Raw genomic sequence first — 27,255 nt, forward strand, 5'->3', positions numbered from 1 at the left:
GGGGGGTAAGGGGAAAGGGAAAGAGAAAAGCATAATTTGGGGATAATAAGATGGCAAGAAATACAGAATTAGTAGTTTTCACCATAAATGTGAATGGGGTAAGTTCCCCCATAAAGCAGAGGCTTCCACCGAAGGATCATCTCTGCACTCCTACAGGAAGAGCATCATCATCTTCTACTTTCAAATGGACCATCAAAATGCCATCAGTTAATTGACTCTCTGTCCATACATCAAGGTTACATTCACTTTTTCTCTAAACAATTCTGCAGTTAGATTCTTAACAGCAATTAAGAATGGCTACTATATGCTCCAATGGATTTCTCCCTAGTTGGACAGAAGACCAACCCCTTTAGATTTGTAGATTTCTCCAGACTTTTTCCATTGGTGGAATACATTCCACAGAGTCCACAATTCCTACACCCATAAATGATAGATTTATTTTGAGACACCCATTTGACCAGAGTTTGCCACCCATATTTGCTAACTAACACTTAGCAAGCATATTTATTTACAGGTGCAGTTTTCTTCCTATGAGGTTATACCCAGATGAATCACAAAAATAGAACGCATGAGTATTAGGATATTTGTAAGATCTAAAAAGCTATTTATTTCCTTTTCAATACGCGTTTATAGCATTCACTAAAAATTGCTTTTAATGCATTTAACCTAGGTTTCCATAATAATAAAAGTTGAACCTTTGTATTTATATATTGCCTTAAGGTTTACAAATGGCTTTTAAAATATCTCATTTTATCCTCAACACTGTCCAGGGAAGTAGATACTATTATTATCTCCATTTTACAGATGAGAAAAGTGAGGCAAACAGAGATGCAGTGACTTGCCCAGATTGGCATCTAGATAGTGCAGTAGAGAGAACTCTGGGCTTGGAATTAGGAGGGCTCTCTTGCTAAATCCAAATCTGAATTCTGATTTACCGTGTGGCCCTGGACAAGTCACTCAATCCTGTTTGCCTCACTTTCCTCATCTGTAAAATGAAAGGAAATAACAAATCACTTCAGTATCTTTGCCAAGAAAACCCCCAAAGAGGTCACTGAGGAGTGAGACATCACTGAATAACAACAACGATTTGTGTGGTCACTAAAACCAGTAAACGCCTAAAAACTGAGTTTCACCTCAGGTCTTCCTGACTCCAGGTCCAGCTGTCTATCCTGGTTAAGGCCTAGAACCCAAGACGTAGACAGAAGAAGTGATGGCTCAGTAACTATCCATCTGTTCTTCCAGTTGCTGATCCCGTTTCCCTCCGCTTTTCAGAACCACCCAGTTAATTTAAGTTAAATCCACTTTTGCGGCACCACAGAAATTCACCTCAAGCGAATGAATGGCAGCCCCTCCCACACGGATCCAATTCAGCCAGAGATCTCCGCATTCACTAACCCTATAAAGCTCTTGCTTCTCTTAGCCAGCGGAATCCCTTCTCCTCCCTTACAACCCGACCCCCAGGCAAAGATCTCTTCCCCGAGGCCGTTCCTCACCCACCCACCCAGCTTCTGAGGATAAACCTTTCCTCACCCACCCACCCAGCTTCTGAGGATAAACCTTTCCTGATCCATCCAAGCACAAAACTTTTGTTCGGCAATTTTCTCATTCTTGCCCCACATTATTACAGATTTATTTATATATCCTCCCTTCTCCCGAAGGCAAATTTCACTCCAGGAAGTCGCCACATTTCTGCTTCCGGTTTTAAATCCTCGGCAGACTGACAGATCTGTGAAAGTGAGGGTGGGGGTGGAGACTTCCTTCCCCTCCAAGCTCTTCCCTTCAGTCCCTAAAGCTCCAGCGCGGCTCCATTCCCCAAGTTAAAAAACAGTTTTTCACACTGCTTTTCACTCCACGCTGGGCTCGCTCCCCTCGCTCCCACCTCTCGCCGTCAGACCGTGCCACTCCGGCAGGGATTACCCAATCATAGCTCCCCCCCGGCGCCCGTCCCGCCCCCGGGCTCACCAATGGGTTTGTCCAGCCGCATCAGGCGCAGATAGGGCTGCAGGGGGCGGGGCGCCGCGTCCACTATGGCGGCCGCTGACAGGCTCAGCGGGCGTCCACGGCTGGGCCCAGAAAAGGGCGGGGGAGGGCGGCCGAGGTTCGCGGCGGCGCAGGCCGCGCGCACGACGAGCGTCGGCCGCCGCAGCCCCGCCAGCAACCCCCGGGTCAGCCAGAGGCGGCCAGAGGCCATCATGACGAGTGTGCGGCCACACCGGAGCACGAGCGGTGCATGACGTCAGCGGGCGTGGTCAGGCCGGAGGGCGCGTGCGCGTTGCCTCTCTCGCAGCCAGGTGCCGGGGGTGGTGGTGGTGTGGTCTCAGGTGTTTTCGCCCTTGTGACAACCCGAAGTGCGCTTGCTGTAAGATGGATAAGGTTGCGCGCGACTCCCTCAGGCAGCAGGAGCTCCCTGTGACCTACAGGATCATTTGAATCATTAAACTGCTCTATTTGGCACTTTTAAAAAGCCCTCCCCCACCCTTCTTTCCAGCTTTGCCCGCCCGTTAGTGCCGGGGAGGATGCAACCAGCCTGGTCATGCTCCATCCCCTGCCCGTGTCCCCCGCGTCTCCCTAACGTTTCTCGTGCATTCTCTGGCGCTCCCAAACACGAGCAGGCACGGCGCAGTTTCTCCTGTGCATTCATAGAATGCCAAGGCTCCCCCTAGGCTGTTTACACAAGATGTTGTACATGGCGATAACACTGAAGAGTCGCCAGCAATTGCCCGAATGTGGTTACGAAGTTGTACATCCCTTCGGGTCATCTATACAAAATAACCTGCATTACTTGTAGCTTTTTTTTAAACCTAGAAGCAAATATGAAAATATACCTGGAGACTAGCGAATGATTGGACAATTATGACACAAGCAATTAAGTGTAGCAATTATATTTGTTATTGTTTAGTTGTATATAACACTTTGTGGTTTCTTTTTTTGGCAAAGATACTAGCGTGGTTTGCCATTTCCTTTCCCATCTCATTTTACAGATGAAACTGAGGTAAGCTAAGTGACTTGCACAGCTAGTAACTGTCTTAGCTTGGAGTTGAACTCAGATCTTATTGGACTCCAAGCCTGATGCTTTATCCATTGCACCACCTTTGGAAATACAAAATATCTTAACATACCAAGTTTCAAGTTAGCATACCATTTTCTTTTTTTTTTTTTTATTGTTTACAGTTATTTTATTTATTTATTTTTATTTAATAGCCTTTTATTTACAGGATATATACATGGGTAACTTTACAGCATTAACAATTGCCAAACCTCTTGTTCCAATTTTTCACCTCTTACCCCCCCCACCCCCTCCCCTAGATGGCAGGATGACCAGTAGATGTTAAATATATTAAAATATAAATTAGATACACAATAAGTATACATGACCAAAACGTTATTTTGCTGTACAAAAAGAATCAGACTCTGAAATATTAGCATACCATTTTCATAAATGATTTAAGAACTTGACAGTGGGGAGGGGAAACAATGAAGATACTTTATGTTTATTCTGTCAGATCTCCTATGCTGAATCAAGTCATCAGTAAACATTTATTATAAATCAGCTATGTGGTAGGCACTGTGATAAGCGTTGGAGATAACAAAAAGCAAAAGGGAAGAGAAAGCTCCTCTTATTTTTTTAGTAGTTTTTTATTTTCAAAATATATTCAAACTATGAAGTAAAAAATTCATTTTATTTATGAAAATTAAAATAGTTTTCAATATACATTTGTTCCACATTTTTCTCTTTCCCTTCCCCCAACCCTCTCCCCTAGACAGCAAGTAATCCAATATAGGCTAGACAGTTGCAATTCTTCTATACATATTTCCACATTTATCATGCTGAACAAGAAAAATCAGATCAAAAAACGAGAAAGAAAACAAAATGCACCAGCCCTGAAGTCAGGAGGACCTGAATTCAAATTTGATCTCAGACACTTAACATGTCCTGGCTGTGTGACCCTGGGCAGGTCACTTAACCCCAATTGCCTCAGCAAAAAAGAAAAAAAAAATATGATCTACATTCAGTCCCCACAGTCCTCTCTCTGTGTGTAGATGGCTCTCTCCTTACAAATCTATTAGAATTGACAGCCCCTGTTCTTAAGAAACTCATAGTCTAATGGAGGAGAAACATGCAAACAACTATGTATATAAATATGATATAAACAGGATAAGCTGGCAATATTCTTGGTGGGACTCTCAGAAAAAAGGCATTGAGATTAAGGGTGATGAGACTGAAAATGCTTTTATAAAAATATATTAACCACTCAATTTTGAGTTTTTCATTGGAAGCAAAAGCAATTTTTAGCTTTTGTAGCTATAGTATATGGTAAAGGACATTGAATTTCAAGTCATAATATAGGCTTAGACACTGGCCATCTAAGTTTGAGCGAATCACTTAAATTCTTAAATTCATCTGCATATTTGAAATGATACATTATTTGTGTCATAGGGTGATCTTAAGGTTCAGATGTACCTGTACATCTACTTCACCTGTACTTTGTAAAGTACTTCGTAAAACTCCCCAAACTATAGAAATGACAGGCATTATTAATAATTTCCCACCTAAAGAACACTAGTTTAAGCATCAGCCTTAGTTGCTAAATCAAGTTTAAAATACAACTTTTGATAAAAATCTGGATTCCTACAAAGAAACTATGTTTTTAATAGCTAGCATTTAAAATATTATGTTTAATTATATACTGTAATAATTTTATTAATTTCTAAAAAAATTTATTTTAAAAATAGCTAGCATTTATATAGTACTGTAAAATTAGGGAAACACTACAGCTACATCAACTCATTTAAATCTCACAACAACCCTGAGAGACAAGTTCTATTATCTTCATCTTAGAGGAAAAAAACTGAATTGGAGAAAGACTAAATGATTCACCCAGGATCAAATAATAGTTTGGGATAGGAACTTAGTTTTTTGACTTCAAATCCAATACTAATCCTAACGAATTGTACTACCTAGCTGTAAAAGTAGTTATAATAGAAGATTTTCTAGAGGTTTTTAGACTTATCAAAGTTCCTCAACTGTTTATATGAACTCACTCAAAAATTTAAGTGGTTTTACAAAGTAGTAAAGTTGATTTTTTTTTTTAAGAAAGAAAACAGAAAAACAGGTTAGCTGTCCAAGGCATGAGACATATCTTGGAAATTTTTCATTAAAAATATTAAATTTGCTTTTTTTTAATCAACAAAAAATCTGTTTCCTTCCTACTGCACCTTAAAAAAAAAAAAAAAAAACTCCCTTTGCAAACATGTATAGTAAAATAAAACACATTTCCACATTGGTTATGTTCTCTGAGTCTTTTTATTCTCTATTAGGTGAGGAGCATGTTTCACTATTAGTCCTCTATAATTGTGGTGCTCATTATAATGATCCAAGACAAGTTTTTCAGCGTTGTTTGTCTTTACAGTATTGTCATAATTGTATAAATTGTTCTTCTGGTTCTGCTAATATGATACTGAATCCCAGTCCATACAAGTCTTCTTAAGTTTTTCTGAGAGAATTCCCTTTACCATTTCTTGTCGCACAATAGTGTTGTCACATGAATATGTCAATACTTGGTTACCCTCTCAGATTTCCACTCTTTGCCACCACAAAAAGATCTATGATATATACTTGTTTATGTCCTTAGTTTGCTTTATTGAGTACTAATCTCTCTGATAATCTACCCTGTCTGATTCTTCCATCTCCCCTTTTCTTCCTTTTTCCTTGTTGAGCAAAATGCAAAAATCCCACTTTGTGGTTGTATAGATTCTTTCTTTCCTTTGACCAAGTTAACCAGTAAAATTCAAATGTTAGCTGTTCTACTTCTTCCTCCCAAATTGTGAGATAATTGCCCCAACCTTCCTTTTATTTCTTCAGTTTAGTGTATTTCCCTTTCCCTCTCTTTCCATTCTTTTAAAATCATTAAGACATAATAGAATCATTTGCAGGTTTTATATCTAATTAGCCCCCTTCAATGACCCTTGATGATTACAGGATTTAGAGGGGACACATGTAATATCTTCCCATATTAGAACATAAGTAGTTTATCTCACTCAAGCTTACTTTTTTACTTTCTCTTAATTCTTGTGCTTGCATTTCAGTTTCTACATAGGTGTGTGTGTGTGTGTGTGTTTAAATCAGAAATGCTTGAATGTCATCTATTTCATTAAAGACCCTCTTAAAAATATTTTTTAAATAATCTTTGTTGGTTTATACTCAGTTTTTCTGGAAAAGTGATTCTTGGCTATAAACTCACATGTTTTATTTTGGGAATATTTTATTCCAACTTCTCCATTCCTTTATTATGGTAGCTGTTGTGTGATATATATGCTATATGATGTTGTCTGATCCTGACTGTGACTTGATATTTGAATTTGTTCTTTCTGGATGCTTACAATATTTTTTATTTGGTCTGGAAGCTTTGGACTTGGGCTATAATAGGAATGGGACTTTTCATTTTGGGGTTTCTTTAATCAGGTGACCAATGAATTCTATTTCAGTTTTGGCCTCTGGTTCTAAGAGATCTGGACTGTTTTCTTATTATTTCTTGAAATATGATGTCTAGATTCATTTTTTGATCACAGCTTTCGGGTTATCAGATGATTCTTAAAATTTTTTTCTCCTAATCTGTTTTCTAGGTTACTTGTTTTTGTTTTTTGGACTTTGTTTTTAATGTTTTTTTGCCTCATGATGTCTTTATTTTCTATGTGACCCATTCTAGTATTCAGGGAGTTTGTGATTGGATAAGGTTTTAAATCTCTTATACAAAGCTATTAATTACTTTTGTAATTCTTCTATAATTCTTAAAAATGTTTTTCCTTTGGTATTCTCTTTTCGTTTATAAATAACATTTTAAAATTCTTTCTTCATCTCTCTTAGGAAATTGAATAGAATTTGTGCTGAGAGGGTTTGCTCATAGATGTTTTGGAGTCATTCTTTTTTTGTAAGTTTGTATTTTAAGTGTCCTTGTAACCTAATAACGTTTAATGGTGGAATTCTGCTTTTGTTTGCTCATTCTTCTAGTCTGCTTCCTGACTTTGGACTTTGAGGTCAATCTCTGTGTACTTTTGAAGGAAAAGTCTGGTCTAGTCCTCCTCTTGTGATTTTTAGGAGGTTACTGAATGCTGTGTTACTCCAGGACATGTACTATTTCAGTGCTCCAAAAGTGCTTTGCTCCAAGACAAAATCTTGCTTTCCCCACTTCATTCTCAATTCTACATTTTCCCGATTTGAGTTTGGGTCTGAACAACTGACCTAGGGGCTTGCCCATTTGGAGTTGCAGCACTCTGCACTGGACTTAGCCACTATCAGCCAGCTAGAAAGTTCTGTTAGAGGCACAGAACTGTGGCTCCCTTTTCGTTTGGGATTCTTGATCTGCTTATTCCTTTTCAGGCTTTAGTATGGGACAGAGGCTAGAATCCATTCTGCTCTTGGTGTCCAAGCCACACAGATGCTACTCGCATCTGTTCCTTGATGCTGTTCCTTTGTTGGTACCGAGGTGCAGGTTCTCTCCTTAGTTCCCCTGACCTGTACCTTGGCACTAGGAAGTAAGCCATAAAGCTTTTAGATGGTAGTTGTTCCTGAACCCTACACCACGTTTAAACTTCTTCATTCTGGGACCTCATATTGCTAGGGTTCATATCCTTTCCTTGTACTGGTATGCTCTGCACTGTGTATCTCTGGCTATACTCCATTCCCAGGGCATTTCTCTCTGGGAGACCAGAAAAATGGCTCACTGTATAATGTCCCTACCCTCAGCCCCCTTAGATTTTTCTGGGCAGTACTAAGTCTGGTGCATTTTTTTTTTGGAGGAAATTTTTGGGGCAGGTGGCGGGGGAGAGCGAACTCACTGAACTTCCTGCTACTCTGCCATCTTGGCTGTAGTCTATTAGAGATTTTTCTTGTCTAAGCATTAAAAAATTTTCTTAAGGTTTCACTTTTTTTTAATTAAAAACATTTTTTATTTAAATTTCTTAAGGTTCCACTTTTTGAGAAAAATAAAATTATAACATTAAGGTTCCATAAATTACTTTATTAAAATATGAAAATATAAAAACACTCACATAAAAATGTAAGCTCTGTAGCTTTGAAGTTAAAATCATGTTTTGGTATGTATTCATTCAGATCCAGTATTTATCTCTTAGAAGCTTTCACCTAATGATATGTGATGATATATTTGCCTGACCTCATACTGCTTCAAATTGTGCTTTACTTCCATCATTACTCCTAAAATTCATCCACAGGATTAAATTGATCAGCCTTCATCATTTAGATGCAAGTGGCTACTTTAGCATTCATTATAACAAAAAATCCATATGAAAAAGGTGGCAAAGTCAATGGACAATATAGGCAGAGGGGTTTGCCAATTATTTCTGGCAATGTTTTGTCATCCACCATCTTGAGAATGTGGCCATTCAGTTTCACAGATCTGAAAGTAAATGGAGGAAAGATGCCGATTTAGTTGAAAAATTCATATTTCATCTATTCACAAAAGGCTTATTTGGAAGTTTTTCTTCAACAATTTAAACTTTCTGAAAGTATGTATTACATGAATGTAATCTAATAAATATGCTACATTGCATTTTGTGTTAAAAAAAAACTTAATTGTTCGTTATCATTACTGGGTTGTTATTTTATAGAGTTATTTGCTATTTCTGTTATTCACAGAGAAAGAAAATCTAATTGGTTTTATTTTCTAAAGTCAAATTAAACTCTAAGAATGAAATCAATAGTAAATAAGATATTGGCAATAAATAGCATACCTGAATCTGGAGTCAGGGAGACCTGAGTTCAAATATGACCTGATATGATACTATATAAATTACTTAATCTCTGTTTGCCTCAATTTCCTCATCTGTAAAGTAGTGATAATAAGAGCACCTACTTCCCAAGGTGGTTATAAGGATCAAATGAGACAACATTTGTAAAGCACTTTGCATGTGCCTGACACATGTTTAGTTTGGTTTGAACCTTTTTGTGACTCCAGTTAGAGTTTTCTTAGCAAAGATACTGGAGTGGTTTGTCGTTTCCTTCTCCAACTCATTTTACAGGGTTATACAGGATCATACAATTAGTAAGTGTCTCAGAACAAAGGTCTCCTCAGGTCTCCTGAGATTTCCAGGCTAGGTGCTTGACCACTCTGCCACTTAGCCTGATACATAATGAATGTTATATAAAAGTTTCTTTTGTTGCTAATGCCCTTATAATGTGATTTATTGATCCAGTGATAGCATTGTGGGACATATATCCCCACAGAGGTCAAAGAGAACAGAAAGATGCTATAGCTATGAAATATTTGTGAGTCCCCTTTTTGTAACAGCAAAATAATTGGAAGGAAGGTGTGTGCCCTTTATTGACAATTGGCTGAACATTGTGGTATATAAACACAGTGGAAATTTATTGCAGGTTAAGAAATGATGAATATAAAGAATTTAGACAAGAAGGAATTTTTACTTGGACTTGAGACCAGGTCTTCCTGACTCTAAGATTATCCAGTGTGGAGTATTCCCTCTCATCTTAAGTAAAATAGAGGCCATATTGAGGTGAATCTAAATATAGGATGTTAGACTGGATGTGATTTAATGTCATCTAGCTAGAGTTTTTGTGTGTTCCATTTTTTTATATATAACTGCTGTTTTAACTATTGATCTGTGGAATTACAACATTGATCAGCATGTTTTATACATCTTCATCAAAATCACTGATGAAAACTCTTGGATGTTACAAAAAGGGCTGCCTTGTTGCTTAACATGCATTATAGGTATCATTCTTCACCCAAATAGAAATCAGTTAAGAAGCACATACTATAAGTAGAACCAGGAGAATAATTCACACAATCAGCACAATAAGATAAAGATTAGAAAGATTAGGATTTGAATCAAAGCAGTGACCAGTTGTGACTTCAGAGGATGGATATTGATATATGTTCCTCACCTCTCAGAGAAGACATAGTAGGTGAACTACAGATGGGAGAGGAGGCACACATTTTCAGGCATAGTCAATGTTTTAATTTTTTTTCCTTGACTATAATTATTTGTTACTTGAAAGGCTTCTTTTAAACATGTGTTGTTATCCTTTGTTTTTAATATCTTTATTTCCGAACTTAACACTTTCATTTCTCCTCTCCTAGAGTCACTACCAATGAAGGATTTTCTTGGAAATGACAAGGAGGGAGTTAGTAATCAGTGGTTGTTAATCGTAATGTTAAAAAGAAAAAGACATTTAAATAGAACTTTTAGAGAAGATAAGAGAATAAAACCAGTGTTCAATAGGTTTTAATTCCATGTAATTAAGGCATTAATTAAAGAAACAGAAAAGTTGGCCAATGAAACAAAGTAGGTTAACAAGATCTAGAAACAATGTATTTAAAAGAATCAACAGAAAATATTTTCTCTTTATTTTCTTGTAAGAAATGAAATTAAAAAGACTGATGTAAACAGAAAATCCTCAGACCTTCTTCCCTGGTACAAAGCCTGGTTTAATTTGGAATCAAAAAAGGATTTCTTTCATCTATATTTATATTACATATTCAAGATATGACATGGCAGTTATGTGGTATCCAAGATCCAAGATGAGATCTTTGAAGCTGACATGACAATTCTGCTGCAATACCATTTTTGCTTTTAGCACATACCACCATCAGGAAACCACAAGTACTAAATGTCATCTCAGTATAAAATAAATGACAGCCTGTGGCCTCACAGAAGAAAGGCTCGATAAAAGTATTTTGCTAAAAGTTCCATTTCAGAGAGATGAACACAGTTTTTCTGTGTAATTTCCCATTAAAGGTGAATTAAACAGTAAGAATGGCAGCAATATGGAATCTATATAATTAGGTGAATTTCTGTTTGGGTGAAGAACTGTATGATGCCCAACAACAACAGCTTCTGTGGGGGCTATGATATAATCTATAAGAGATGAATACAAGGATTATTATATAGCTGGGTTTGCCCAGTTGAGGTCAAATAGCATAAAGTTTAGTGAACCCAGTTGCAGTTTCCTGCAACAATGTCTAGTCCTATGGAAGACAAACAGGGAATGCCAATGGGATGAGAATTCCAATAATACCAGCTCACCTTTATATACGTTCCTTAAGGTTTGCAAAGCACTTTACATGTCCTACTACTTCATTTGTTCTTCACAACAAATGCTATTAATATATTCATTTATAAAATGAAACAGGCTTGGAAAAGTTTTAACTTGCTTAGGATCACAAAGAAAGTATCCAAAGTAGGATTCAAGTCCAAGGCTTCATGATGCAAAGTCCAACACTTCATCTATTCACCGTGCTGGCTGCTCCAGTTATATTATTGCTCTGACTAGCTTTTATGAATCTAGAGCTTAAGGTTTGCACAAAAGGCTTTTGAAATACTGTCACATCTGATCCTCCCAATAAGCCTGGAAGGGGGTTGTTATCATGCTCTCCATTTTGTAGATGATGCAACTGAAGCAGACAGAAGTTAAGTGACTTGCTCAGGATTACACAGCTACTATATCGTCTAGAATTTTCTATATGAAGAAAGTTGTAAGGAAGAGGAATATTTAGCCTAAACATGAGAAAACTTGGGAGATATATGGTGGCCATCTTTAATTGGTTATCACATAGCAAAAAAAAGAAATTTTATTCTTTGATTCCCTGAAAGAACCAAGCTTTGTAGGTAAAAATGAAAGTTGAAACGGGGTAGATTTTGGCTTAGTATTTTGAAAAAAAGAATTCTTGCCTTGTGAATTATTGTGCTACCAATTAATTGGGATACTAAAAGCAGAGGCTTTTAAATCTATGACGGATTCTATTAAGATGATGAAATCATAAGAAGAATCAACATATAGGACTTATTTTCAAAATTCTATAAAAATATTTAAGAAAAATATTCCTTTTCATCAATTCATTCAGGGTTGGCTAAATTCATAATAAGTTGCAAGATACAGTTTCAGTTTCAAACATGCTGGAAAAAGCAAAGTATGTATAACTAGAATTTATAGAACACTTGCAAGTGTCCAAAGTACTTTATAAATATCTTATTTTATCCTCACAACAAAACTGGAAACTGAGGCAGACAGTGGTTAAGTGATTTGTCTAGGATCATTAAGTTGGTAAATGTCTGAGGCTAGATTTGGACTTTCTTCCTGACTGCAAGTCCAGTGCTCAATTGGCTGCCTAGATGAAAAATGTTTAATGGTCAGATTATCATGCCTAATTTGATGTCCATCAATGTGTGTCCTTGACAGATACATTGTAACTGGACAATGAACTGGCTCTAATCACAGGAGATCAGGCTGGAATCACATTTCGGAAAATGTGCAATACTTTCAAGAATCCCAAGCTAACTATTGCTGTAAAAGAACACCTTTCATTCTCCCAAGGTGAGTACATGGCTGTGTCCCATGAACCTAAAGAGACTTAGGGAGAATCAGAATTACAAGTGACCCAAAGAATAAGATTGATTCCTAGTGTTAGTGGGATATAGTATATTACTCATGATGACTTGCAAGCCAGACATGGAGTAGGGGAAAAAGCATCAAAAACTGAACTAGATGATATCTGAAGCTACATCCAGCTCTAGCTCTAGGATTCTATGATCTTATTTGGCTGAAAAAGGAGGTGAGCCTGTTGTATAATACTAATGAGAAGAGAGAATGGAATGGAATGGAATAAGAGCCATTTTTGTTGTTGTTGTTGTTTTAACCATCAAGACTGTGCACAGCTTTATTTAAAAACATGCAAAGAAATAAATAGCCAACCAAGCAGGAGATAAGGTGTCTTTAAGAAGAGGTCCCCATCTCTTAAGGAAGAGACAACATCAAGTACAAAAGTATCTGAATTTAGTTATCTTGTCATAAAACCAAGACTGAAACAAGGACACTTAATTAAGGACTACCCAAGAATAATGTAGATTAGGATGATTTAGCTGCATAGAATCTTGTGGGACATGAGAGAATACCATTGGGGATATAAAAGCTAGGGAGCAAGTTGGGCAGGTAAGACAGGAATATATGCTTCTTTGATTAAAGAAAGGATATGAACACTTAACTCACATTGTCTTCATCACTGGTGATGTCAAAGTATTGGAGAAAAAATAAAGGAAGGACTTCAGTACATTAGAAGAATCCACAAGGGAAGATCAAAAGTATAAAATAAATAAGAATCATATAGGATAGGAAAAAGAAGGGTTAGGATCAACACTACATGAGGGAATCCAGACACATAGAAGAGAGCACAAATCAATCTGGGTAATTTTTCTTCAACAGTGAGGTTTATATATGTAAAATAAACCTAGATAACTGACCTTCATGAGGAAAAGAAAAAAGAAGCTTCTAAAAATTTTAAGAGAAATGAAATCCAATGTATTATATTCTGTGCTATATATTTTTTTCCAAACTCTTAATCAGAATCTGAAACTATTAATCTATCATCATACTTGTCAGATTATGGTACTATATTTTCAAGTGTGGGAAAAGTTAATGAGAATCCTATGGGCTACTTAAATTTTTCATTAGCCAATATATAAGAATAAAATAGAAAAACTTCTTTCTAACTTTAAAATATGAGTATACTCATCTGTTCAAGATATACATAGCCATTTTCACCATCTTCTAATGACATTTTCTGTTATTCATTAGCACAGTGCCTGACATTATAAGTGCTTAATAAATGCTTCTTGATTTGACATTACAAGAAACATAAAGTTGGGATTTTTTGGTAACATGTTTTCATAAAGTATTTTTGTTTTTTAAAGTTAAAGCCTAAGTATCACAACCTTTACAAAGGTCCACCGCAGTGTCTCATCAATCTGTGGAAATGACCATGAGTTTACAAAAATAGCAAGAAACTGTGTAGGGAAAAGCAAGTTTACAAAAAACTTGGTCCCAAGCAGAAAACATTTAGACCCCAGCTTCTTAAACTGTGGTTCATGGACCCATATGGGATCTTGTAATTGAATGTGGAGGTTGCAAAATTATGACTTATTATCAGTAAATGTATGATTTGTATACTTATTTCATATACCCATTTATCCAGAGTCAAGTAAAAATTTCTTGGGTAAAAATTGGTTGCGAGTGGAAAAAGTTTAAGAAGCCCTGATTTATTCAGTGGAGATGGATACAAAATGTCATTTATACTTTTCAGATGTGGTCACTATGAAGCATGGTTTTGCTTGATTGTTTTTCTTTGTTATACAGGAGGGCAATCTGGTAACCAGAATTTATCAAGTCTTACTGTACCATATGTTTGCTAAATTCCTATGTATAGGGATTTTCTTAAATTAGGGAAATATCTATAATGCTATAACTTGGCACAAATTCAAAAGGCTAACTACTTACTCTTCCTTAAAAATACCTCTAATCAAAAGGAAATGTATTCAGAACTTGGAAGGCTGCACCATTTCCACTGCTCTAGCAGCCAACTGTTAGTAACACTCTGGTCAAACACTGATGAATTTGATAGCATGAGGAGCATGGGATATCACTTACTGAGAAAGTAGATTTTTGTATCCAGAAGGTTGCAAGATGTATTTTTCCACACGTTTATCACTTAAATGAGGAGGTAATTGTAGATATTTGGTATCATTGTGCAGATTTAGAGCATACAAAGTTAAATCTCCTTCTTTGTACTTTGGACTAAAACAAAACAAATTAAATTATTAATAGCTTTGCATTTGCTTAGTTTATACAAATTTCACGAACACACACATAGGTACACTATACAGACTTGAATTTATTCATTTATTTATTTAGTAGGTCATTAGCACCTGCTATAAGCAATGAATTAAAGAGAAACAAGGGTTGTTGATGTCTTGGTTTCAATATTAACATATAGAAAGGAACCATGAAATTTTAGTTCTTTAAGGATCCACAATCTTGCTGCTGAAGATCCTCCTTCTACTGATATAGAAACCAACATAATATCTGAGAATGTCCCTATATCTGACAAGTCCAACTTAATGCTGTCAACCTAGAGATGAGCACCTAAGAATTTAACTGCAGGTGGTTCTCAGAAAAAGCGGACTCCTAGGCTCCACTCTCAAAGACTTCATGATTTGGGGAGAACTTGCCAGAACTTGTACCTCCAAGAACCTATGGTTACCTCTCTTCAAGTCATCAGTAGCTTGCAATTTGCCCAACCAGGATTGGCACTGCTGGGCCTAATATCCAGTGAGCCAGGGTCAAACCATGTTGACTCTTAATTATATGAGAGGATAGTGTTAGGAGCACTACTGGGACTGACTACTATTGGGAGCCAGAAGCCATCAGAAAAAGGACATCGACAGTGTTTTCTGGACACACAGGTGGTTATGGGGCAAAAAGATAATTGCATTATTACTATCAGTTTCCATTAAAATCCATCTCTCACCCCTAAACATGGAAGGGAGATGATTTTGTGTTCTCAGAGGTTATACTAGTCGGTCAACAAGCATTTATTAATGCTAGAAAAACCAGGCATGTTAACTGACAAACATTTTATTATAATTTTACTATGAAATAAAAATGTTTATTTTATACCTTTTTCTTTACCTTAAGGTTATATATATCAACTAATGCAGCTTGGTCCTTCAAAATATTCTGAAATTCTGATACTTCTAGTTCCAGTAGTTTGTAACAAGAGAACACATTTTATAAGGCTTTACTCTCCTAGAAAAGCCTGAATGAAGACCTTACAATGTCCTCAGCTCAGAGGAGTCCAATCTAGCTGTTTGGACAAGTTTGCTATTAGAAGGTTGACCAAAAAAATTGGTAGTTTTTTTAGTAGGAGAAAGTGACCACAGAAGCATGAAACCATCTACTCAAAGGCTTCAAGTTATAGGCTATGAAGGTCGAGAATTTATCCACCCATTGATCCAATGACAATTCATTTATAGTGCTTCCCCCCTGGTTGAAGCATTCCGAGAAGCTTATTACCTTGTCAAAGGAAGTTTTTTTTTTTTTTTAATAGCTCTTTATTGACAAAACATATGCATGGATAGTTTGTCAACATTGACTCTTGCAAAAACCCCTGTTCCAACTTTTCCCCTCCTTCCTTCTACCCCCTCCCCTAGATGGCAGGTAGTCCCATACATGTTAAATATGTTAAAGTATATGTTAAACACAATATATGTGTACATATTTATACAGTTGTCTTGCTACACAAGAAAAATTGGATTTAGAAAGGTAAAAATAACCTGGGAAGAAAAACAAAAATGCAAGCAAATAATAACAGAAAGAGTGTAAATGCTATGTTGTGGTCACACTCATTTCCCAGTGTTCTTTCACTGAGTATAGCTGGTTCTGTTCATTACTGATCAATTGGAACTGATTTGGATCCTCTCATTGTTGAAGAGAGCCACATCCATCAGAACTGATCCTCAAATAGTATTGTTGTTGAAATGTATAATGATCTCTTGGTTCTGCTCATTTCACTTAGCATCAGTTCATGTAAGTCTCTCCAAGCCTCCCTGTATTCATCCTGCTGGTTATTTCTTACAAACAATAATATTCATTTTTGTTTTTTTCAAACAATAATATTCTATAACATTCATATACTATAATTTACCAAACCATTCTCCAATTGATGGGCAAACATTCAATTTCCAGTTTCTGGCCACTACAAACAGGGCTACCACAAGTATTGTTGCACATACAGGTCCCTTTCCCTTCTTTAGTGTCTCTTTGGGATATAAGCCCAGTAATAACACTGCTGGATCAAAGGGTATGCACAGTTTGATAACTTTTTGAGCATAGTTCCAAATTGCTCTCCAGAATGGTTGAATCCGTTCACAATTCCACCAACAATGCATCAGTGTCCCAGTTTTCCCACATCCCTTCCAACATTCATCATTATCTTTTCCTGTCATCTTAGCCAATCTGAGAGGTGTGTAGTGGTATCTCAGAGTTGTCTTAATTTTCATTTCTCTGATCAATAATTATTTGGAACACCTTTTCATATGGGTAGAAATAGTTAAAATTTCATTATCTGAAGATTGTTCATATCCTTTGACCATTTATCAATTAGAGAATGGCTTGATTTCTTATAAATTTGAGTCAATTCTCTCTATATTTTGGAAATGAGGCCTTTATCAGAACCTTTGAATGTAAAAATGTTTTTCCAGTTTATTGCTTCTTTTCTAATGTTGTCTGCATTCATTTTGTTTGTACAAAAGCTTTTTAACTTGATATAATCCAAATTATCTATTTTATGATCAATAATGATCTCTAGTTCTTCTTTGGTCACAAATTCCTTCCTCCTCCATAAGTCTGAGAGGTAAACTATCCTATGTTCTTCTAATTTATTTATAATCTCATTCTTTATGCCTAGATCATGAACCCATTTTGGTCTTTTCTTGGTGTACAGTGTTAAGTGTAGGTCAATGTCTAGTTTCTGCCATACTTATTTCCAATTTTCCCAGCAGTTTTTGTCAAATAATGAATTCTTATCCCAAAAGTTGGGGTCTTTGGGTTTGTCAAACACTAGATTGCTATAATTATTGATTATTTTGTCCTCTGAACCTAACCTGTTCCACTGATCAATTTATCTATTTCTTAGTCAATACCAACTAGTTTTGGTGACCGCTGCTTTATAATATAATTTTAGATCAGGTACAGCTAGGCCACCTTCATTTGATTTTTTTTTTCATCAGTTCCCTTGAAATTCTTGACCTTTTGTTCTTCCAGATGAATTTTGTTATTATTTTTTCTAGGTCAGTAAAATAGTTTCTTGGGAGTCTGATTGGTATAGCACTAAATAAATAGATTAGTTTAGGTAATATCGTCATCTTTATTATATTTGCTCAACCTCTCCAAGAGCACTTAATATTTTTCCAATTGTTTAGATCTGATTTTATTTGTATGGAAAGTGTTTTGTAGTTTTGCTCATGTAATTCCTGACTTTCTCTTGTCATGGGAAGTTTTGAGAATGTGGGCAACTACTAGCTCAGTTTACTCATATCCAGGTTTAGAAAGGAAATGGGATAATATGGCCATCACTGATGTCAATTCAGACTTTAAGCCCATTCAGTAAGAACTGTTTATGTATAAAAAGTTCATAATGAAAATGTAAAAAGCTATTTCTCTTCCCTAAACTTTATCCAATTGTACCATTCCCCAAATACTTAGAGCATGGTCATGGGAAGTCAAAGGATTGGCTGAAATTGTCCTTGTGCTATAAGTACTCATGACCAATGAATGATGAAGATATAATTTGTCAAACTTAGTAGGTTTGAGACAATAACCTGAGGCCATCTTCTCTAATAAGAAAGATTTGATATAGATTCTCAAAACAGAAAACCAGCTTTTTTAAAATGATGAGGTTTAATTATTTTGGAGACCATGGAGATCATGCTTTTATAAATGGTAAGTACACTCAGAAAAAAAAAAAAGCACTTTCATAACACTTAGAACAATAGAGTGCTAGATATAGAGCCAGGAAGACCAGAATTCAAATTCTGCCTCAAAAAGATAGCTGTATGACTTTGGGCAATCATTTAACCACTGTCTATCTCAGTTTACTCATCTGTAAATGGGGATAATAATAATAACATTCTCATAGGGTTCTTATAAGAATGAAAAATTATTTAGAGTTATTTGAAAACCTTAAAGTACTAATTAATAATAATAATAATGAATGCTAATTATCATTATCATTTGTAAATGCAATTTTAAGCACAAACCATGATATATATATATCAGACTATGATAATTTTTGGACGTATTACTAGTTATGATTTGTTCTTTTCAAATAATAGTATTTGGCTTCTAGCTTAGATTCTCATAACTTTTACATGAAAGAAGTTTCCTAAGATTACTTAGGATAAGAATTGTCATGGCAAATATTAACTAGTTGAGCTAAAGAGCTAACAAATGAAAAAATCTTGTGATTCACAAGATTTGCTCAAAAACTGAATTTAAGGTATTATTCATATGGGTTGATCAATTGCTGGATTTGGTGCTAATTCAATAACACCCCTCTGGATAGCATCAGGTTTAGTTGAAACATATTTAAATTATGTAGCATAGAGAATATTACTGGGCTAGTCAAATAACTGGGTCCATATTATAACACACTGTTTAATAAAGTTTTATCATAAGAAAATTCTTTTTTTTTCTTTGTATCTGCATTCTAGTACAGTGTCTGGCACATAGAAGAGACTTAGTAAATGCATGTTGACTTGACTTCATTTTTATTGATATTTCTATTGATTACCACTGAGGAAATTCTCTCTCCTAATTCAGATCAAGCAATTATTCTGCAACTGATAATCTTAGAGAATTATCTGGTACACTAAAAGGTTAAATGACTTGCTCAGGGTCATACAGCCAGGTATATCAGAGATGGGACTTGAATCCAGGACATCCTGACCTTTTAGCCAGTTTTCATTCCACTATACTATGCTTCCTTATTGAGTCAAAAGATATCAAGAATAATTCATACTGGGTGATTGATGGAACCTTCAAAATACTTACTGGTTATTGTTTGTACAATGGAGATATAATCGAAGTTTCTTTTTGTCTGGACTTTTCACATTAGCTGTCAACACCCTGGTGCCAACCAGTTGTTTGAACATGAGTGACAGCCAATAATCCTATATGAAAAAATAAGTAGGTTTTATTTGTTTTGTCAAGGTTAAAAGTACCAGGCTGATGTTTGTCTCAGGTCAGACAAAGGAGCATGTATTAAATACCAATCAAGGATCAGGAACTGTGAGGATACAAAGAAAGACAAAAAAAGAAACAGAAAACAAACAAAAAAGCCCCATGCAAACAATAATGTATACAGGAGACAGAATAAATTGGAGATTATATTAAAGCAAGGGCATTGGCATTAATGTGTTCCTGTTAGACTCTGTAAGCACTTATTAAGCACTTACTGTGTGTGCCAAGTAATGTACTAAGTACTCTAGATACAAAGAATGGCAAAAGATAGCCCCTGCTCTCAAGGAGTTTATAATCTAAATGGGAGAGACAATAAGTAAACAACTATGTATAAACCAATCTCAGTGAGGATAAATTAGAACTCATCTCAGAGTTCTGGTGCTAAGATTAGGGAGGATTAGAAAAGGCTTCTTGCAGAGAAAGAACTTGAAATGAGACAGGAGAAAAGACGGGACAGCCTGGAGAGGGATATCACCAGGACCCTTCCAAGGATCCCCTACTTCAGACAAGGGCTTAGTTATTACAAGAATCTGAATCAACATAATACTCAGCCAGTAACTGTCATGGAAACCTTAGTAGATATAAGAATTATCTTCTATATGTGTATGTTAACATCAACTATATTGAAATTATTTGCCTTCCTTGTATATTGTCCATAGAAAGCCAGGTATTCAAAGAGTTGGGGTACTGCTTCAGGGAACTAGTTACACTTGGTTTAACTACAGAGATAATTCAGAATGGGCACAGGGGATAGGAATTGTACTTTCCTTAGTACAGGAAACTCTCATGTGTGGAAACCTCTTTATTAATCAAGGCTGTAATCTTTTCTACAATTTAGGGCTTTGGGGAGGGATCCTAGAACACTGACTGATAACTTGTCAGTAGATATCAGAGACAGAATTAGAACCTAGATGTTCCCCATATTGAGACCAGCTCTATACCAGACTGCTCAATTCAGGATACATGTAGGAAATAGATAAATTACATTTTTATAAGGTCATTAGCCAAAGAATGACAGACTCTAAATTACAAATAGACTTTTTAAACTTCGTGGACCACTATAGATAAAGAGCAAGTTTGCTGAGAAATCTACCCACAAACCACACAAGCTGGGCATACTATTGACACCTCCTCTCAACTCTTTCTAATATTTCTTAGCATTGTTGCACACATTTTACTTTTCTAGTTTGAAGAACTACAAGACTGTTCAGTTGGGAGGAGGGTAAGACATGACTAGAACTACATTTCTTATTTAACTTTAGATGCAATAGTAAAGGTAATAAGATTTCCAATGACACAGCCACGACTATGGACTCCAATAGGTAAGCTGTCAAAGGATATAAATGAGCAGCTTTCAAGGAAAAAAGATGCAAAGAATTGACAATCATATGAAAGACTACAGAAAACCACTAACATTAGAGAAATTAAAATTAAAACAGCTACCTCAAACCTGCCAAACTGGCCAAGATAATTTTAAAAATGTGAAGCCAAGATTAGAGGGACTAACTATGTGCATGCATATGTTTTATCTCCCTGACAAGATTGTAAGTTTTAGAAAGGCAGGGGGCCATTTTATTTTTCTTTGAATTTCTCTCAGCACCTAGCATATGGGGACACATATAAGCACATAAAGAAGGAAAAAAAAAAAAAGCATGTGGCTTGTAAAAGGAATATTGAAAGGGCTGTGGAAAGTTAGGCATACTATTCTATTCACTGTTAAAGCAGTTGTGAATTGGTCCAAAGATAGGCACACTAATGTATTCACTGTGTTTGGAACTGTATGAGAAAAATGGTTAAGATGGTTAAAATACTCTTTCCCTCCAAAGATGTATTGTGTATAAACCCAATATTACAGGAAGAAACTCCTAAATAAGAGAGGCTGTTTTATCTTATGCTTTGAATCCTCAGGGCTTGACACTTAAGGAATACTTGTTAATTGGTTAAATGAGACAAAAGACCGAGGGTAAACTACCATACATACTAAAATATTTGTAGCAGCACTTCCTGTGGTAACTAATTAGTGGAGGCAAAACAACCATCCATGTCTGAACAAATTGGTATATAAACACAATGGACTGCTATTGTGCACAAGGAATATATGGAATTCAAAGAACCTTGGGAAGAATGATGAAGAAGAACCAAGAGAATAACATACACAATGACTACAATAATGTAAAGGAAAACAACACAAAAAGATATCAGAACTTAGATCAATGAAATGGCCAATCATGACTCCAAGACTGACAATAAAACATACTTTTCCCCTTTCATTAAAGATGGAGGGTCTACAGGTAAGAAATGAGGCATACATTGTCAGACATGATCAGTGGGTCAGTTTGCTTTATTCTATATCCTTAAGGAAGGATTTCATGAAAGGGTATTTATTGGGAAATAATAGCAAAGTAGTTTTTTTTTAATCAATAAAAAGTTATGTTTTGTTTTAAAGGTAGAAAATTCAAATATGATTTTTTTCCCCTGGCCTGAAAATGCTGAATGGGACCAGGTAAAGAGTTCCCAAAAGTCTATGAGATGGAGTAGGTCAGACCTTAGGCCTAAGTTGCAAGAAGTCACATGATACCTTTTAGAGATCTGTAAGGCAGAAAAAGTCAAATCCCAGTTGTCTAAGCTTCAGGAAGTTACATGACCCACAGGAAGTATCTTTTCAGTCCATCCAATGAACCCAGGTTTCTTGCTATTTAACCAGATTCACAATTTCTGGCTCATTAGATCAGGCACATGCTGGGAGATGGAAACTGAGTGACTCTATGTCTGCTCAAGCTTGAGCCTCTCCTTGCAAGGACCGAATAAACACTTCCTGTTTGTATCTGAAGATGCCTCTGAGGGGTCAGTTTGGGTAAAGGGGTCTGGCACCCCAACCACACAGCTTATGGGAGCTCGTCTGGAATCTGTGACTTCCCCTTAGCTTTTCAGCTTCTTAAAAATATTTTGTAGGGTTATTATCCTTGAGAAATAATTTCTTTAAGTTACATAGGTCCCAATGAAGGAATGAGTTTACTGATCATCTACAACTTTGTTAAATAGGAACAACTTATAATGATTGGCTTTTACATCAAGAATGTTGAGCTTAAAGGCCACCTCCTCAGATATCAAGATGAGTTGTAAATTTTATATGATGAATTTCTTACAATTACATGGAGATGGATCACTATTAAATGATATGTGCTAGAATTGTGAGTTTTTTTACTTTAAGCACAAAATCTGAGAAATTTGTGTGCAAATATTGAAACATTACTACTGGAAATTTAAATCTGTATTTGATTTAGTTTTAAGTTTAAAACATAGATTATTCATATATTTTAACATATTTAACATGTATTGGACTACTTGCCATCTAGGGAAAGGGGTGGGAGGAAGGAGGGGAAAATTTGGAACAGAAAGTTTTGCAAGAGTCAATATTGAAAAATTACTCATGCATAGTTTTATAAATAAAAAGTTTTAATAAAATTTTTAAAATAAGTTATTAAAACAAAATTTTGGTAGCTTACCTTGGGGAGTCACATGTTTGTATCCCCTAATTAGATGAAGTATATTGCTTTCTAAAATATATATTGGATAATTTGTAAAAAAAAAAAAATTATGCTGGACACATGTATAAGTTTTATGAAATTTGGTTCAAAGTTATTTAGAAATTAGCTATATTGTGAATCTTAAAGTTTTTTTTAAGAGATAATTTAAAAAACAAGGGACATGAAAAATTGATTTGCAAAAGCAATTGGTCATTTGAATGGAACGTCTAGTTAAATATCACAAGGTAAAGTACTGATTTTTAAAATAACTTTTTTTTTTTAAATTTAATAGCCTTTTATTTACAGGATATATACATGGGTAACTTTACAGCATTAACAATTGCCAAACCTCTTGTTCCAATTTTTCACCTCTTACCCCCCCACCCCCTCCCCTAGATGGCAGGATGACCAGTAGATGTTAAATATATTAAAATATAACTTAGATACACAATAAGTATACATGACCAAAACGTTATAAAATAACTTTTAATTGGTGTATGTGTTAAAATTGAAAATAACTGTAAATTATGTGAGATTCCTATCCATTTTTGTGATAGCCTGTATTATGTTTATTTAGCTATCACTTATGAAAATTGTGAAATTGCTAACTAAATTACTTAAGATTATTGTCATGACATTGGAACCTAAAAGTTGTTAGGTATTATGTGGGTTATGTAGACACCAGATGACGATAGGCACCAAAGTTAGAGTTTGGTCATGTGAGTTATTCACACTGACCATTATCTTTGGTAAAAGATTTATTATGGAAAGGGCAAGCTCCTAGTGCTACTTGCCATTTGCCAGGGGAAAAGAGACACCCCATGAGGTTGGGGCATGTCTTTGGCTGGCAGACTCCACCAGGAAGGGGAAAGGGAAAGATCTCTCCTTGGAAAGGTGAAGATTTAACTCGCCCTACCCCCATTAGGTGTGGCTACTTTTTAGAAGTGAGATAACAAACCTACTCACTGGAATTCACCTCCCTCTTTCCCCCCTTTGCTGGTTAAACGAAATTACTTTAACATTAATTGCTTTTGTTATTTAAAAGAATAGCTTATATTTACATGGTGTTAATAACTGAATGTTAGTTTTTATTTTTCAAGTTTATGACTGCTTTAAGGCAAGGTCATTTTTGATGTTATATCAAAGATTCCATTGCTTAGCAATGCAAGAAACTTTTAAGAGTTTTGTTAGAACACGAGATCTCTGAAAATCATTATTTTTACTAAAGTCTCCATCTGTCTTCAGCAAATTATCTAATATTTATTAAATGCTTATTTAATGAATATGATAACAAATCTGATTTATAGATTTCTTGAAGTACCTAGAGCAGAATTTTAACCCAATATCTCTGCACTAGTTTTGGCTATGTTTTGCAAGTGTGTTTGATAGGTTATACACAATGGTTTGTAAGATTTTTTTTGTTTGTTTTTATATAGACCTGAAGCTTCTGATTGGTGAAATTTGCTATTGAGATGAAATTTCTTGGGACTGTAACTAATAATTTGGATAATTGCCTGATGGATCATTAAGTCAGTAACCCACTATTCCAGAGAAATGCCATAAGTTACTCAGGTGGGTGTCTTATCTGGGCAAGAGTTGGGAGGACAACTTTAGCCTCTACTTACAGTGGGATCCCTTTGACTCAGTTTCCCAGAATCTGGCTATGAGATGGAAACTGCATGATTGGTTGTCAGAGCTAAGAATGCTTTACCCTGAGATGTATGTATCCTCACATTGAGGCCCTGAAGAATCAGTTTTTGACTGATTATATTATAATATAATATAATATCATGCTTTTTCCTCTTATAGCAAATTTCTGTAATCACACAAGTGGTCAATGGAAGATATAAGGCACAATACTAGTATGTAGATGATATCTTGATCCACAGCCCACCCCTGGAGGCTTCTCAGGCTACAGCCATAAAACCTTTAACTTTCTTGCTTCCTGAGACAAGAGTTTCTTTGTCTGAAGGCCCACTTTGTCCAAGTATTTGGGCCACCTCTCACTTCCCTCTTGCTCATGGGAAGAAGAAGCACACAGTCTTAGCACACCCTGATCAGGCCAAGGTTTTTAGAACCTTGAAAGCTAAACTAACCTCTTACCTGGGCCTTAGCCCTACCTAAAACCTTTTACATTGTACCCTGAGGGAAAGTGGGGCCAGGTCCTAGAGGTTTCTGGGACCCTATCCTAGGCCCTTTATTTACTTCTCAAATAAACTCGATGTCTTTGGGGATGACTCTCCTGCCTTAGAGCTATCTGCCACAGCCTAATTGAGGAAACTCCTAAGCTCATCCTGAGCCAATTGTTGGAGATTCTAGCCCCCTTACAAATGCTTTAGAGCATTTTTGCCTATATCAGAATTGGGGAAAGGAATGAGAGTGAACATCTATACTGACTCCAACATGTTTTGCATGACCCATGGGGCTATATGGAAAGAAAGGAGATTTTTTGACAGCCAAACATTCCTCCATTAAGTACATTGGGGAACAATTACTGCAAGCTGTCCATGAACCTAGAGAGGTTTCTATCATATTTCCTAAGAAAGGGGGATTCACTTTAGACCAAGGGAAACAGGATTGCAGATTCAGCTGCCCGTGATGTTTCCCCTTAACCATGGCACCTTTAATTTCCCAACTCCTGACTCCTGCATTCCCTCATATAGCTGCCAGGCAAATAAATTCTGAAAAGACAGTTAAAAAGGCTTGCACATGTGCCCCCTTGCAGGGACTTCAAACTGCTTTTGATTTTGTTAACACCTGTACTAATTGGGTTACAATTACAAGCCTTCCCTTGTAAAATGAAAAGGCTCTAGAGTTTTTGCTAAAGGAGATCACATACTCACTGAAGGGCACAATATTGCACCTATTGCCCCTTCTCCTTTGAGGAAACAAAAGCTAGAATTCCTAGGGAATTTACCCTAGGAAAAGCTGTTTGGATAAAAGGCATTTATGATAGCCTCATCTCCCCTCACCCCTGGGTGGGGTTTCTGGTTACTGTTACTGTCCCTAGTAACCTCCATATTAGTTACATTTTTGTTTATTCCTTCTCTTTTGCTCATATTTTGTCCTTGTATTTTAATCTACTTATGAGAATTGTTTCTTCCAGACTTTGAGTCATGAAATTCCAACCACTTGGTCAATCTAATGCCTGATTCTGACATTTAGCACCAGATGCTGCTGCTACCGCCTACAAATCTCCCTTTTTCAGTCTGGACTCCACTGGGTGGGGCCAGCTATATGCCCCTTGTCAGCCTGAAGCAGCTCCAGAAGATGAGACCTTCTTCCCTTTGTCCCAAATGAATCTGGGTCTGGACTGCTTGAGGTGGGAAGGATGTGACAATGGCCCTGAGGCCCCAGGCCTCCACAGTGCTGGAGTTCTATGGCTGCCAGATGCCAATCTGTTCTGTGATGGCAGGGTTTCCAAGGCAGAGAGGGGAGTTGGTGGAAGCGGGGTCTCTAATTTCTGCTCATTGCTTTAAGCAGCAATATCCTGTCACCCGTTTGCTTATGCACTTAATCATTAGAGTAATTCAAGATTTAGCCAAATTCAGGAGTAGCTAAAGTGGTTCCTGAAAGCTTCCACTGATGGACAGGTACTGGTTCTAAATGGCAGGGGGCAGACTACAGTTAGTACTGAAGAGGGACCAGTCTGAAGGCCCAGGTTACAGAGATGCCCTAGTGGAAGAAATATATATCAGGATTGGGATGAGAAATCCTGAAACTGAAGAAAAAGAGGGGGAACTGAATGGGACCAGGTGAAGTTTCTCAAAGTCTATGAGATAGAATAAGTCAGACCCTAAGCCCAAGTTGCAAGAAAGTCTGTAAGGCAGAAAAGGTCAAACCCTAGTTGTCTAAGCTTCAGAAGGTATAGGAAATACCTTTTCAGTCCATCCAATGAACCCAAGTCTCTTGCCATTTAACCAGATTCACTATTTCCGGCTCACTAGACCAGGTACATGCTGGGAGATGGGAACTGAGGGACTCTATGTCTGCTCAGGTGTGCTTGGACCTCTCCTTGCAAAGACCAAATGTAAACTCTTCCTGTTTGTATCTGAAGGTATCATAGGTATATGAGTGGTCAGTTTGGGTAAAATGGTCTGGCACCTGAACCACACAATGTGG

At 36.4% G+C, this 27,255-nt stretch overlaps 2 protein-coding genes and 1 long non-coding RNA gene across 6 annotated transcripts in view; 1 reads left to right on the top strand and 2 right to left on the bottom strand.

The window, feature by feature from the left end:
• The window catches only part of COQ2 (coenzyme Q2, polyprenyltransferase), a 38,871-nt gene extending 36,636 nt beyond the window's left edge, over positions 1 to 2,235 (bottom strand). Inside the window, exon 1 of the mRNA XM_003772881.4 lies at positions 1,963 to 2,235. Within this exon, the coding sequence (XP_003772929.2) occupies positions 1,963 to 2,194 (232 nt within the window). The 5' untranslated portion in view covers positions 2,195 to 2,235. The remainder of the gene's footprint in view (positions 1 to 1,962) is intronic.
• On the top strand, positions 2,229 to 26,847 carry LOC111721297. Of its 4 annotated transcripts, none has more exons than XR_002770567.2 (4): positions 2,229 to 2,291; positions 6,866 to 6,929; positions 12,215 to 12,349; positions 24,570 to 25,541. It is a non-coding gene; the product is annotated as an uncharacterized LOC111721297 (long non-coding RNA). The 4 variants fall into 4 exon arrangements; XR_004230336.1 differs by lacking the exon at positions 2,229 to 2,291 and adding an exon at positions 26,240 to 26,847 and having other exon boundaries at positions 6,468 to 6,929; positions 24,570 to 24,705; XR_004230335.1 differs by lacking the exon at positions 6,866 to 6,929.
• The window catches only part of HPSE (heparanase), a 46,856-nt gene continuing 27,598 nt past the window's right edge, over positions 7,998 to 27,255 (bottom strand). Inside the window, exons 10-12 of the mRNA XM_031943101.1 lie at positions 19,418 to 19,536; positions 14,456 to 14,602; positions 7,998 to 8,414 (exon numbers count right to left, since the gene is read on the bottom strand). Coding sequence (XP_031798961.1) covers positions 8,255 to 8,414; positions 14,456 to 14,602; positions 19,418 to 19,536 — 426 coding nt within the window. The 3' untranslated portion in view covers positions 7,998 to 8,254. The remainder of the gene's footprint in view (positions 8,415 to 14,455; positions 14,603 to 19,417; positions 19,537 to 27,255) is intronic.

Source organism: Sarcophilus harrisii, chromosome 6, assembly GCF_902635505.1.
Source record: "Sarcophilus harrisii chromosome 6, mSarHar1.11, whole genome shotgun sequence".
Lineage (NCBI taxonomy): Eukaryota > Metazoa > Chordata > Mammalia > Dasyuromorphia > Dasyuridae > Sarcophilus > Sarcophilus harrisii.